General features: G+C 41.2%; 1 protein-coding gene across 4 annotated transcripts; it reads right to left on the bottom strand.

Annotated features, from left to right (window-relative positions):
* Positions 1–53: 53 nt before the first annotated feature.
* Positions 54–9,189, bottom strand: LOC137805112 (mothers against decapentaplegic homolog 4-like). Of its 4 annotated transcripts, none has more exons than XM_068604874.1 (10): positions 8,922–9,189; positions 7,186–7,599; positions 6,407–6,602; positions 5,826–6,080; positions 5,528–5,635; positions 5,383–5,433; positions 4,815–4,998; positions 4,364–4,532; positions 3,923–4,061; positions 54–3,314 (listed from the first exon to the last, which is right to left on the bottom strand). In XM_068604874.1, the coding sequence occupies exons 2-10, from the start codon at positions 7,423–7,425 to the stop codon at positions 3,103–3,105; spliced, it is 1,554 nt and encodes a 517-aa protein (XP_068460975.1). In that variant the 5' UTR covers positions 7,426–7,599; positions 8,922–9,189; the 3' UTR covers positions 54–3,102. The 4 variants fall into 4 exon arrangements, with proteins under 4 accessions (XP_068460975.1, XP_068460978.1, XP_068460976.1 ...); XM_068604877.1 differs by having other exon boundaries at positions 6,428–6,602; XM_068604875.1 differs by having other exon boundaries at positions 8,977–9,189.
* Between the last annotated feature and the right edge of the window lie 4,487 nt (positions 9,190–13,676).

Genomic DNA, 13,676 nt, shown 5'->3' with positions numbered 1-13,676 from the left:
CTTGTAAACATGTGACCGTGTTAAGAAAATATACAGTTCACCACTTAGAGAATATCAGGCCATGTTTAATTCAAGATTTACATAAGAAAAACAGGTCAAATGTATATCTGCAGTCTGTCAACATCAACTCATTCGAGCCATGTCTTTATCGGCTCCTATAATAACTGCAAGTATTATAAAACCATCCGTCCACCTTAAAGCACAGCAGAACATAACAGGATTCAGCATGAGTTCGCTCAGTTACATTATCACGAAATATCCGGTTTCCTACCGTTTGATCGATCGGATGCATAATTTAGTTGGACTCTTTAATACGTGATGGAGGACAACGCTATTAGTAAAAAAAAGAAATATGTGGATAATTTGTGACCAAAAAATAACCCCAAAACAGCCAAATTTCAACTAAACCACCAAGAAACCAATTTGTCTTTTTCATCTACGAGACAGCATTATGTTTAAAAAACAAAAAACACCTGTTTAGGGACTTAAATACACATTAAAAAAAGACCTGTCACATACAGATGACCAGGAATAGTGTAATGTATGGCAGTTTGGTGCAAAAAAACAAGTATGAAAAGAAAAGTTTCAACATGCGGCGAGTAAATTCAATGTGTACTTCTAATTGATGTGCTTATAAAAGAACACGTCTTAAAACAGAGCAACCGAATGTATCACATGCAGTGCAGGGGCAGTTGAGACGAGGGGGACTTTGCTGAAATCTAATTATTTCTGTCACTCTACCTTCACCTGGTCAACAGCTGTGAAAGATAATATGCGTGTACAAGTTTTATTATCAAAGAGAGGCTGCATACATAACTGATGCCGTTATTGTCTAAAACGTACCTCTCAGGAGACAAGTTATCTTCTTTAGGAGCTGGGCTGCAAAATAAATTGATTATATGAGTGTATTATATTATTTCCATCAGTTACGACTGTAACTTCCCACTGTTTCCCTCCAGCAGGCGCTGATTTCAACTCTTAGACAATCCAATTTGTGAAGGTTCGAGGATAATGGGGTCTATTTGACATTAAAATTCATGCAAACATTGACATGCATTTAAAAAAAAGTTATTTACATGGATTTAAAAAGAAGGAAAAAAAAAAGCTCAAAATAGCCAAAATAAACCCTAAAAATCGGTGTGAATGACTGCATATATTATAGTGAAAGGGCAAAAGCTGATGTAAAAGATGTCTTGGTGTTAGAAATGTTTTCAATACAAATACTGCACAAAGTTGCTTCTGATCACAATCCTATATAAAATATATAAATCAAGCTATTCTCTCCCTCTCCTCCGTATTGCAGGATGGCTGCCTCAAAAGTATTGTTATTGAATTTAAAAAAAACGAGGGAGAAAAAAAATAAAGTGCTACAAATATAATACAAATCAATTAATAAAAGTAACAAAAATAAAACCAAGAAAATATTTCAATATTGCTGGGTGACGGTCTTAAAATTCATGTATCTTTATCAGTAAACTACACAAGAGACCTGGATCAAGTAGTATATACGTGGGCTGCAAGTCATAAGATATTTCAGTACAACGGTTCTCAACACGCGTGAAGAGTCGGGTATGCTTGGAGATAAAAATCAATACAATCAAAACAAATGAAAATGATCAGAATCACAATTAAAGTTTAAGAAACTTCCAAATAAATGTGATTGGGGCAAAGTCCAGCAGTTGACTGGGACTCTCGTGATCACCCTGGACATACAGTATATTTCTGAGTAATTAGTACTTTGGTTTGCCAAAACTTTGATAAACCCTGTTCGTTGGACTGTGAGTACATCTCAGAGATCTAAGAACAACCGTCCGTCTTTTCTCCCGTAATTCAATATAATTCAACCAAAAGCATCCCAGCTGTTTTCTTTTTTCTTTTGCTTTCGGCGTAAAAGTGAGAAAATGTTAGGAGGTTGCAGATGAAGATGTACGAGCTTCATCCTTTATGGCAGCATAAAAGAGGGCGTCTTCCTGAAACAGGTGGGAGGCGACCATGGTGCACAGTGACCAATGCTGAATGAGCATCTTGTCTTCACTGTATTTGAGTGAGCAGAGAAATGATATAATCACAGTAAGTCCGTAAACGCAGATATATTGTTATCATCAGTGGACAGTTCAACTTTGTATGTCGTGATGGCCGAGAAGGCATTCGAAACCTCAACCGGGGATCTTCATTTGCTTCAAAATCATGTTAAATTGAGAAGTGGGGTGGCGGGGGTTCGTCATTGGACACCCACCTGGCCCTCAACTAGTTTTCAGGTCCTAACCCATACTTTGACGAAGAAGAGTCCATTTACTTGACCTCGTTTCAGTTCAGAGCCGGCTTTAGGTGTGGCGCTTCTTGTTTCCCTCACTGTGATATTCGTGGATGACGATGGGTGTCTGGTAAGACCTTATCCAAGCCAGGTGGTCCCTAAACCCTTTCCAGCATCAGAGAGGCAGCTACCAGCGAGATGTCGAGCGGCGATCGCGTGGACTGTTGCGGCTTTTCTATTCAGCCTTGCACTTGGCTGAACTTGCATGTCATACCAGGTCTGTAGCAGCTCGAGTGGACGCAGACACAATAGAAAAACCATCAGCACTCTCGTGCCCGGACACCGGTCATGAGAGCCGTCTCATTCCACAGCTGCACAGCACTTGTTTTTTTCATCGTTCACTGATTCTGATCTCTGTCAGTAGTTGGCGGTTGTCGGAGAAGGAGTTGTCGCTGTACATTCCAGTTTCATGGGATCTGCAGCTCATCTGTCTGCATGTTGTGGTGCTTTGTAACTGTAGTTATCAGTGAAGTCTTTTACTTGTCCGAGAGTGGATCATTCCAGTCATCGCAAATCAAAGCCAGGTATCAAAAATAAAAGATAGATATATCTTTGATATTTGGCTTTGGCTCATTTTAGTGTTACTCTTGCTTAAAAAACAAACAAAAAAACAAGCAAAAGTAGGAGCCACCGTGCCAAAGATGCCTCAAGCACACCTGAAAGTTGTCTTCTTTCTTTTTTTTGTCCGTGAGACAGCGTCGGTGTCACAGTCGTCTCACTGGCTTCTCCACTGACAACAGTTCGCCGAGAAAGACTTTCCATTGACTCTGTGTGTTGCAGTGCGACGCTCAGTCCAGAGGTTGTGGGTCCGCTATAGGCATAGTGTGCAGAACCTCGTCCAGTAGCTGTAGAGCTCTGTGCAGGTGGATCTCGATCCAGCAGGGGGTCTCCTTGATGCTCTGGCGAGGATAGTCGGGTCCCCAGCCCTTAACAAAACTCATCCTGAGAATACACAGCCTCCGGAGGTCATCGACCCCGATACCGGCTGCTGCCGACAGACCTGAGCAAACCAGAGGAGACGGAGACGCGATCAGTGCGCCGCATGTGTTGGACTAACAATTTTGTCACAAAATGTGAAGGAATATTGAATTGAATTATACAAACCCAAGATTTAAACAACCAATTAAAGTGTGATCTATTACTATTAACGTGAGCTAAAAATAATTAGTATCTATCCATTTAAAATTAATTGTTTTTTATTATTATCTTAATAGCGTTACTCCGTTATTAGGCAACATGTAATAAGATGCCTCTAAAACCAACATGCTGATTTTGTCAGACTTTGATGACAGTGTATATCTTCGGAACGAAGCAATTTTCAGAAACAAAACAAAAACTAAATCGATATGCGTTCGATCAAGAAAGTTACTGGCAGATTTATTTGATAATAAGTCACTGGCAGATTTATTTGATGATAAAAATAGTTACCCTTCTATTAACCACTTGTCGCCAATACAAAAAAAAGTTGATCCAATAAAAATCAATAGAACTATGTCCTTCTGTATTAGTTTTCTCCATTCTTTACATATGCAAGTACACATCTCGAACCCACACTGCCTTTACGTCCCACTGTCTCCATGTGTGAAAGTGCACCTGTATTTTACTTACTAATAGCTGGAGCTATTCCTCCAACGGATCCGGGTCCAGGTATATTCCCGGCCACTGCGGCCGCTTGGGCCGCAGCTGCTGCTTGAGCTGTAGCAGCCTGCTGTTGCATCTGCCTGTGGCACTGCCGGAGGTCAAACACCTGGCAGGAAAGAAGAGACTTTTAGACACTGTGCATTCAGCAGCAGTCAGCACAGATGACATTGTCAATGTAGACTAAATCAGAAACATTTTTTGTCAGAGAGACTTCAGAAAAACTCATCGGCCTTGAACAAAAAATCCACCATCAACTTCTACTTGTGTAGAAGGCAGAATGCATAAGGAGACTGCATGGAATTTTTTTTATTGATCTTGCACTCCAAAGAAAGTTTACAACATTGATGTCATGAAACGCCAACTTTGAGCTGTGTCCTCTTTTTACATTCCAGTGACCCGTGCGCTTACCTTGATGTAAGCGCTGGGGTAGATTTTGTGAACAGCGTCTCCGGGGGCTCGGCCCGCCTCTCTGTCCAGGTAGTAACTCTGAACAAACACTGCGTGGTCACTGAGGCATCGGACCCAAACATCTCCCTCGCCCTTACACTCCAGCTGAACCCCTTTACCAATGTGAAGCCTGGCAGAGAGGAAAGAAGACAGTCGACAGAGAGAATGTGAGGTAGAATAGCACCAATGGTTTTCACGTCACAGTCGCCCTAAATGTTTTCACATCCTCTGCACACGTGGCATAAAGAAAACACACAAGGTGTTTCTAAATAAACAGCAAAGAACATAAGTAACCACATGTAACGAAGTGGTAAAAAAAAAAAAAAAGAAGCAAAAAATGTAAAATGCTGTTATTTCAGAAAGAACATTAGCAGTATGGTTTTAATGGCTTTGCTCTAAATGTTGCCCTTACCTTGCTCTCTCGATAGCCTCAGTGCGATGTACATTGCTGAGCTGGCCCAAGCAGAAGCGGTCTCCTCCTGAGGGGTCAACATAGCCATCCACAGTCACGGTGGGGCAAGAAGAGGGCACCTTAAACGTCTCCCCGACCTGAACGTCCATCTCAAAATAGGCAATGGAGCACCAGTAGTCAGGAGCTGAAACAGAGGAGAGAACCTGAAGTCAATGGTTTTATGTCATGAATTGAAAATGGTCACGGTAATATGGACACTTTAGTTTTTCATATGGAATGAAGCAACATTTACATTTAAACAAATATCTATTATTTTATATTATCTATTATATTTTAAGTCAATTAGTTTAATCAGCACTTCCTGCTATAACATAAACGTGTAAATTACCCACGCAAAGCATATTAACACAACTTTTTATCTCATCTAGCCTCACTTTTAGAAGCAGTAATGTGTGAACAATCCAAATTTGGGCAAACATGTGGAAATAAAGATTTACTGGTCCAACAGTTTTCTAATATGCCAGGCCTAAAAATTCTGTCTATGGTTTATGTACTTGTGGATTCTCACCTGGATGATTGGATATTGGAGGCTGAAAGGCAAGCTCATTATGCACCGGCCCTGAGAGAAACAGAAAGCATTGATTTATTTTTTATTCACGTATGCAATAAAGTCTGTGGAATAAGTTACAGTTGCAGTGATGGGGTGTACTTACAGTAGTGTGTCGGATGTGGCATTGGAGGGTGATGCTGTAGGTGGCCATTGGTGTGGTGGGGTATGTTGGATGTAAAGCTGTTGTTTCTGGACCAGGTTGAGCTGGCACCTAGGAGAGAAGGGACACAGAGAGTTCCAATAAAAAGTACAAACTCACAAATCTACTGCCATCGAAACAATTCACAAACCAGATAATTACTTTTTTTTTTCAGTGAACATGTCCAAAACCATATTGCATCTACAAAAATACACGGACAAAAGGACAGGCACAGAGGAATATTTTACAACTACAATCTTACTGCCTGAACCAGCAGCAATGGCAGGGAAGGCCGATGATGATGCCGAGGTGGAAGCCTCGGCAGGTGGGAGCAGGTTTGGGGTCCCAAATGGTTCAGAGGGGGCCGGGCAACCGGCGGATGGAGGGTGTTGGATGGTCTGGATGGAGTGCCCTCCCTCGATTGAGGGCAAACTCTGGGGCCCGTCAAAATCATACTCATCCTTAACCATCAGGGAAGAGCTGGGACCAGAACTGGTTAGTGTCAGTCCTGATAGGTCTGTGGATCAAGGTAAAGAAGGACGAGGTAGAACCAGTTTCTGACAATGCCAATCTACAACAAAGGGAATAACTAAACAGGCACATACACTGTGCAATAGCTCCAATACTTTAATGAAAGTCACAGCGTAAAGTTACAAGACTACATCGTTAAATCTGCATGTTTTAGCCCAAAACTAGTAAGTTCTCTACAGTGAACTTACTTTCTCTATAAGAGAGAACTAAATCTTTAAAGGTTGAATTTCTTACAGCTTTTAATCTAATTTAGTTCTATTGAGGCCTATACACATTTAAACCAATTTTGAAGTACCCAAAAAGTGAACTCACTGAAAATCTCTCCGTGCTCACCTATGCCAGGAGACACCACCCTCTCATAGTGATAGGGGTTGACACACACATTGTCACACTTGAGGTCAAAGGCAAACTGGCAGTATTTGACATGTTTCAATTCATTCTTATGCAAGTCCGGCCATCGCCACAGCCGGGCATAGATTACATGAGGGAAGCCTTTACGTCCAGCCACCTGGGGAAAAACAACAGGAGAGAGAAAGAACACAAGAAAGGCATTCATTAGTTTGTAAATTCAGGACAAATGTGGTGTCACTTATTGGAATAAAGCTTGTTGTAATAGTGAACACGCAGCGCTGACGAGACAAACGGTAAAAATATTGGCTCCGGCACAACTTTGGTCTAATGCACAAAATGTAGAGAGATTTTCTGAATGTCATTCTTTTCACTTAATAACTTTCCATATGTTAAATAATTGTAGTTCAATGACAATTGCATTTTAAAATCACAGCTCGCTATGTTTAATTTGGCAGGTTATTCACCTCACGTTAGAGCTAAAACAGAAACATTTTTCAATGAAAAACAAAATGGGCTAACTAATCATTTCTGTTGTTTTTCAACCAAAAAGGCCAAATGGTGGTGATGGTTCCAATTTTAAATGTGAGCTTTTTACGCTTTTCCTTGTCATGTATGATACCAAAGTAAATATATATGAGCAATGGACATTTCGTCAGGAAATTTAAAAAAAAAATCTCCAACACAGTAACAGATGTACCATTTACTTGAGCTTGTCAACACTAAAGCCTGTATCGTCCTACCTGCAGTCGCCCATCCAGTGTCCTCTGAATGGTCACACACTTGCTGGGATGGGCCCCGTTGGTGGTAATAGCTGTGATGAGGGAGTCAAGTTCGTCTTTCTTCTCCTTCAATTTTTTCACCAGGCTCTCGATGGCCCGCTTGGCAAATGTCTCACTTTCGCCACCCTGTCTGTGACACATGAGGCTGTGCACAATGCTCAGGCAGGCATCATTGCTGGTAGGAGTGTTGGTGATGGACATCTTGACTTGTGTCTGACCGCACTTTCTGGGCGTATATATAAATATTTATGATGTTGACCCAGTCTCACTTTGTCAGGAGGTCGGAGGAGAGACAATCTTTACAGTAGTTCAGCTGCAGTGGAGACAGATGTGTCGCCACAAGCCCCTAAGCATCAGGAAAAAATGTGACACGATCTGAAAAAAAGGATAACATGCAAGTTTAGATCAAACTGTTTTAGAGAAGTGTTGCTTCAATGGCAGAGACATTTAGGAAGGTGCCGTTTGTGATGCTGAGGAGTCTCCTCGCGTTGCACAGAGATGTCTTAGTAGTATTCTATTCACCGCAAATGGTACAAATATTAAACAAATACTTTGTTCAAAACATTTACCTGCATTGGTGTGTTTATTGTTATTTTGAATAGAGGCTGTCAGTACCTGTCATGTTGCTTTTGTGTTTTAATGCTGAGCAAATCTGGAAAACATAAGCTTTCTAGCGAAAATCGGTAAACGAAATATGTTTTGTTTAGATGCAGGAGACTTAAACCATAAACTATAACAAAGTGAAGTTTTTTTTAGAGATAATGGTAGGTATCAAGGACCTAATGCTATAAAGTAGCAAAAGTTATTGGATTTCGGTTTGAGTTTAGAAAAGCCTGGGACTGTATATTCTGGGCTAAAAATAAAGGTTAAGTTGATGTCCTCGCTTGCCTCTTGTAGCTCGCTAGCGGCGCCACTCTGGCTATCGTTGGTCCTAGAAAGTTACTGCGTAAGAGCAAAGATAGCCGGAAGTAAACGCTTCTTGTTTTTAAAATAAAGGTAAAACATCCTAAATGTTAAACGGCAAGACCAGTAGTGGTGTAGGACTATCCAAACACATCTAAGGCACGTTGTGGGTAAGATTGTACTATCTGAACTATTTAAATAACAGTGGAGGTGGTTAATTTATATAAATGATTATATGTATTACTATTTTACAGACATTTAATGCAGGTTCAACGCGCTCAAAAGGTCAAACACGATTGCGTCACATTGAGAGAAACGTGACCTGCCATAAATGTATATTGTATAGGACAGAAACATTACTGAATTTGTTATGCCCAAAAACACATCATGTTGAGGTGCATTTTCAACACATCTGCCTGCCGGTAATATGGATTGTCTTATGTATTTTACTGCTTCATCCGGTGTTTTGGGCTGCTACTATATATATTACTGTTAAAGTACGGTTTTACTCTGAAGAGACTAACCGGAACCACCAGTTTCACACAAACGACTTTACATCTGATTGGCTCGCTACCTGCTACTAAAACCATCAGCGATGATAGCAAACTGGCTAACGTAGCATGCTGCTACGAGGTTAGCAGGCGTGTTTGTTTATCACACTCGTTCGATAGTCAGCGGCACGATAAAAGTACGCAACTGTAAAAACACACTGGTGGGCGAGTAAACACGACACAGTTTATAAGTGAAAACGAACGGAAGCAATGTAAATAGCTCGCGTGAGCACTTTGCGCTACCTGGCGTTAGCTCGTGTGGTAGCTAGCAGAGAGCCCTGCCTCTGTCCCAAGTTACCGTGCCGACGGGGCCAGCGGCGGAGTGTGTGGATCCTGTATGTCCCCTGTGTTATCTTCATAAATTCACCTGCTGTTTACAAAAACATGACGCGTGAAAGTAGTTGTCCGCGAGCTGTGGTTTTACATCCTCGAAACTAGATCGAGGATCAAGTCAAATCTCAGATTCCGTGTCAAGTCCTCATCGACTTCTCACACTATTTGCTCCGGTGGCGCGTTGCGCATGCGTGATATGAGTCTCTCTTTTTTTTCTATGACCACTGACACTTGATTCTGCTGTATCTATCTACCATACAGCCTATCTATGGTATCTGCCTTTATTTACATCACTGCTACTACAGTTATGTCAACGACTACACTCCTTTGGATGAAGATAATCCGTTTTTTGAATGTTCTTGGTAGCTAAGAATGACGTGAAGTACAAGACACTCACAAAGAAAGGATGATCAGAAAAAAACAATGACATATACTAGAATCGAGAGTCATTTGCAACATACACAAAGGAATATATACCAGCTAGGACATCACCATATCCTTATAACCACACACCTAGTATCTGTCCACATTAACATCAGTTTTATCAATATGTATCTTATCAATCAATAAGCATATTATTATTATTCAGGCTATCGATATACTTTTCTTGTTCTGGTAGTATTAAAGTTTAAGAAGATTACAATGCAAATACCATACAGTTACTGTTGGACAAAAAAATATTTAACATTAGCATATAAACAACTGTAAACATGTGACTAGGATTTTTTTTCTCCAGATTCTGTTTAATATACGTATAATTTACATTGAATATGAAGAATTTTTCTGATTTGTTTTACCTGCAACACCACAGCTGCCCTTTTTCAGTTTATTTTCTCTGTTGTGGTTAACTGGTGCTAATTTGTTGAGTGAAATTAGCTGCAGTGATGTTTAGTTGACTAGAAGCTGTTTCAATGTGCCATTTTAATGATACCCTCTGTAAATTAATGAGAATATAAAACACACACCCCACACCGCACACACACACCCCACACAGACACACACACACACACACACACACACACACACACACACACACACACACACACACACACACACAAATGTGAATATTACCCACTGACAAGCCACAGAATGATGATAAATTATCAGCTTTGGTAGCTAATGTACAAGGCATGCTTCCATAATTTGACTTTAATTGCCTATCATCTCTCTTTCTCTTTGTTTTCCTTTCTTGTCTCTCACTTGTTAGCTCTCGTCTCCGATCTCTCTTTCAATAACCACCAATAAGGATATTGAGAAGGCAATCGGGGCAATTTATCACTCACATTTTGGGCAGTGGTGTTTTGCACTTACATTGTGGAATCCCTATCCAGTTGTCTGCTATCCACTTGTAGTACGATTCCCCATACTGACCAGCAGAGTGCAGTAAGCACCAGCATATTAACTCTGCTCTGCACTGACGTCCTCTGAGCAGGGCAAGTGGGGATAAGACAACAGAGGGTGTGATCAGTTTGTAATGAGTTGTATTGCTATACATGATGAGAAAAATATCAAATTAATGTTCATCAAATTCAAATCTTCAGTTTGATAATAACCCTTTTACAAAAGCAGAGCTAAATCAAATACCAAATAAGTAAACATGTGCTGTATAGTCTACATGTATCGGTCATATCAATACAGACTGGTGTCCAGTCAACTTTTTTCAGGCAAAGCTTCAATATGAATAGCAAAATATATTGTGCATTTTGCTCTTAATCAATAGCAATATATTGCATACGTTGCTTTAAATTTAGCTTCATAGATTAAAAGTCAATAAAGTAAACCAATCAATTCATGAAGCATTAACGTTACCTGCTGTTTCGCAGATATCCCACTCAGATGAAGTTGTTGCCTTCACATATTCAGCGAATGTTTTCACCTTGAGTTAGTTTTGAATCCATGTAAAACTGTAACCCTGATAATAGCTCTATAATTTAAATTTCACTCATTTAAGCTTCTAGCATGCTGGAAGAATCAGAGTCATCAGAGGTTGCTGCAATAATTTATGAAGCTTGAACTAATCAAGAAGTGAAAGGCATCTGTTGTCCTCATGACTGTCATTTATTCTGCATTATGCAGTGGATTTAATTCTGCAGATGTTAGTAACCATCGCATTCATTAGCACCATCTGAGAATCACGTGAAAAAAAAAACAGGAAAATGATGCTTTGAATGTAAAGTTCGTCTCATTTCTCACATGGCTGACAGAAAATTGCCAAGTAAATATGTGTTGTTTCCAGGTATTGACACTTTAAAAGCTGTTTATGATTGTAGTGAAGTTTAATTATTGTGTAGCAGCAGGCAGATAATGGATTAGGACCTGATCACAACAGCACACATTTAGAAAACAAACAGGACAACGCTTTTAACTGCATAACAGCACAGCATGGGATTCTTTGTTTGGTTGAAGATGCTTTTCTTCAGGGTCTCCACAGTGATGAAGCTGAGGTTGATCAGTCCATTATATATCCCCTTGACAACCATCCCTCAGAGGCAAGACACATGGCTGCTCTCTGTGTGTGTATTAATGAGCGTGTGTGTGGCTCTGACGGTGTACATCGATCAACAGTCACAAACGTAAATATAAATGGACAAGCACGAGGGGGAGTCTAAAGGATGTGATGTGACTGTCCCTCTGTCAGACTCTACTCAGAAAGAAAAAAACACAGCATAAAGTGGCTGCATCTCTTCAACGTAACACACAAGTTGCTTATAACCTCCTCACCACTCCTTCTCTTCTGCTTTTTTCTCTTCCTCTAAATTCTCAAGTCTTCCCACCGTTCTTTTTCTTCCTCCATCTCCTCCGTTTTCTCCCATTTTGCTTTACTTTTCATCCGTTCTTTGGGTCTGTCCTGGTAATCTCAAAATGAATAGTTTGTATTAAGTGCTAATTGGCAACTAAGAAGTGTTGGCATTTAGCTTAAAGCAGTGCTGTGTTGAAGTACGACCCCTTTGAGCAGCTGGCAAAATGCCTATGTTCAACAGTATGTTTCACCTTTTATATTACCAGAGAAAAGGATTTTTGTAGGAGTAACACCAACCAATGTGTTTGATTAACGTGAGGCGATACCTCAGGTAATGTTTCAATCCATCTCCGAAGACTTTCCTCACACCTTCGGCTCCTTCCGCTTCCCTCTTCCTCCTTTTAACTCCTTCCTCTGAAGCCGGATCACATCATGAGTGGGGGGGATGTATTAAATCTGAAAACTTTCCACTTCAGTGGGATTCAGGAAATTGTCTTCCCTGCGGGGACGTAAATGCAGATTGAGGGATGGATACATGGAAACATGGAAAGATGGATGGAGGGGTGAAAATGGATGGAAGGAGAGATGGATTTAGGGAAGGGAGGAAGAGTTAGATGGAGAGAGGGGAGGTTTTGGAGGATGAATGGATTGGTGGTGAGCACCAGGGAGCCAAAGAGTGGAGGAAGGGAGGGATGTAAAAAAAAAAAAGGAGGAGAGATGGAGGTGTTGGAGAGGAGATGGCTGAGCTGTCTGTTTGAAGATAAATCAGAGAGGCAGTGTAGTGTGGAAGTCTATCCACACACACACACACACACACACACACACACACACACACACACACACACACACACACACACACACACACACACACACACACACACACACACACACACTCACAAACAGATGTGTGTGCGGACTCATGTACATGCAAACACACACAAACACAAATACACTCCCTTACTCAGCTTGAGCACACTCTGCCCCACGGCGAGGTGGTAAAAGGCCACGGCTGATTGGGTGCTGCAGGCTGATTTCGCCCCGAGTGGCAGAGCAGTGCATGTTGGGATGTTTGGATACAAATGCAGTCATCCATGAAGGCATGAGGTAGGTCACCCTTCTTCTCTCTGTCTCTCTCATCCGTTCTCTTACCCTTTCCTTCCATACATCAGCATTCTCTCCTTCATCCCTCGTCACTGTTGTCTTTTTTCCCCTCTTTCCCCCATACCTTCCCCACATTTCCCCACAGGGTTCCCCCCACTAATACACCTTGAAATCTGCCCTTCTCTCTGTTCCTATCAATTCATCTTTCATTCAGACAGTATTCTCTCTGGGTATTAACAGTAGCTTCTCCCTCTCTTGCTCTCTTCTGTCTGGCTTAATTCATTTCAATCTGTCTCCCATCTCTCTCTCTCTCGCTCTCTATCTTTTTCTAGCTTTACTCTCCCTCCATCTTTTTCCTGCCTGCCTGAAGTCAAACACACACACACACACACACACACACACGTACATGCACACGCACACACACACACATACCCCCCCCCCCACACACACACACATCCCTGCAATGTGGTGTGCAGAATAATTAGTCGTGCTTGATGTCTCTGACAGTTCTAATCCTTCTAAATGGCCACCACATGCCTCCCCTCATCAGCCTAGGGCTAGGCACACACACACACACACACACACACACACACACACACACACACACACACACACACACACACACACACACACACACACACGTCTAAGCTTGTAAATAGGCATAGTTACAAATGAGATGCTTCCATCTGTGTTCAAAGTAGTTTAGAGCTTTGCATGTTAAATATTGTATGTGCCAAACATTAAGACCAGTTCTAAAAATAGGAGTTGTAAATGGCTGAATTGCAGGTGAAACCTTCTGACACTAAGTGGCACTCAGATAGCAG

This window comes from Clinocottus analis, unplaced genomic scaffold, assembly GCF_023055335.1.
Source record: "Clinocottus analis isolate CAN_PGR_092001 unplaced genomic scaffold, fCliAna1.0.p SCAF_7, whole genome shotgun sequence".
NCBI classification, from domain to species: domain Eukaryota; kingdom Metazoa; phylum Chordata; class Actinopteri; order Perciformes; family Cottidae; genus Clinocottus; species Clinocottus analis.
Note: the sequence above shows the minus strand (reverse complement) of the source record. Positions and strands in the feature narration are given on the sequence as shown.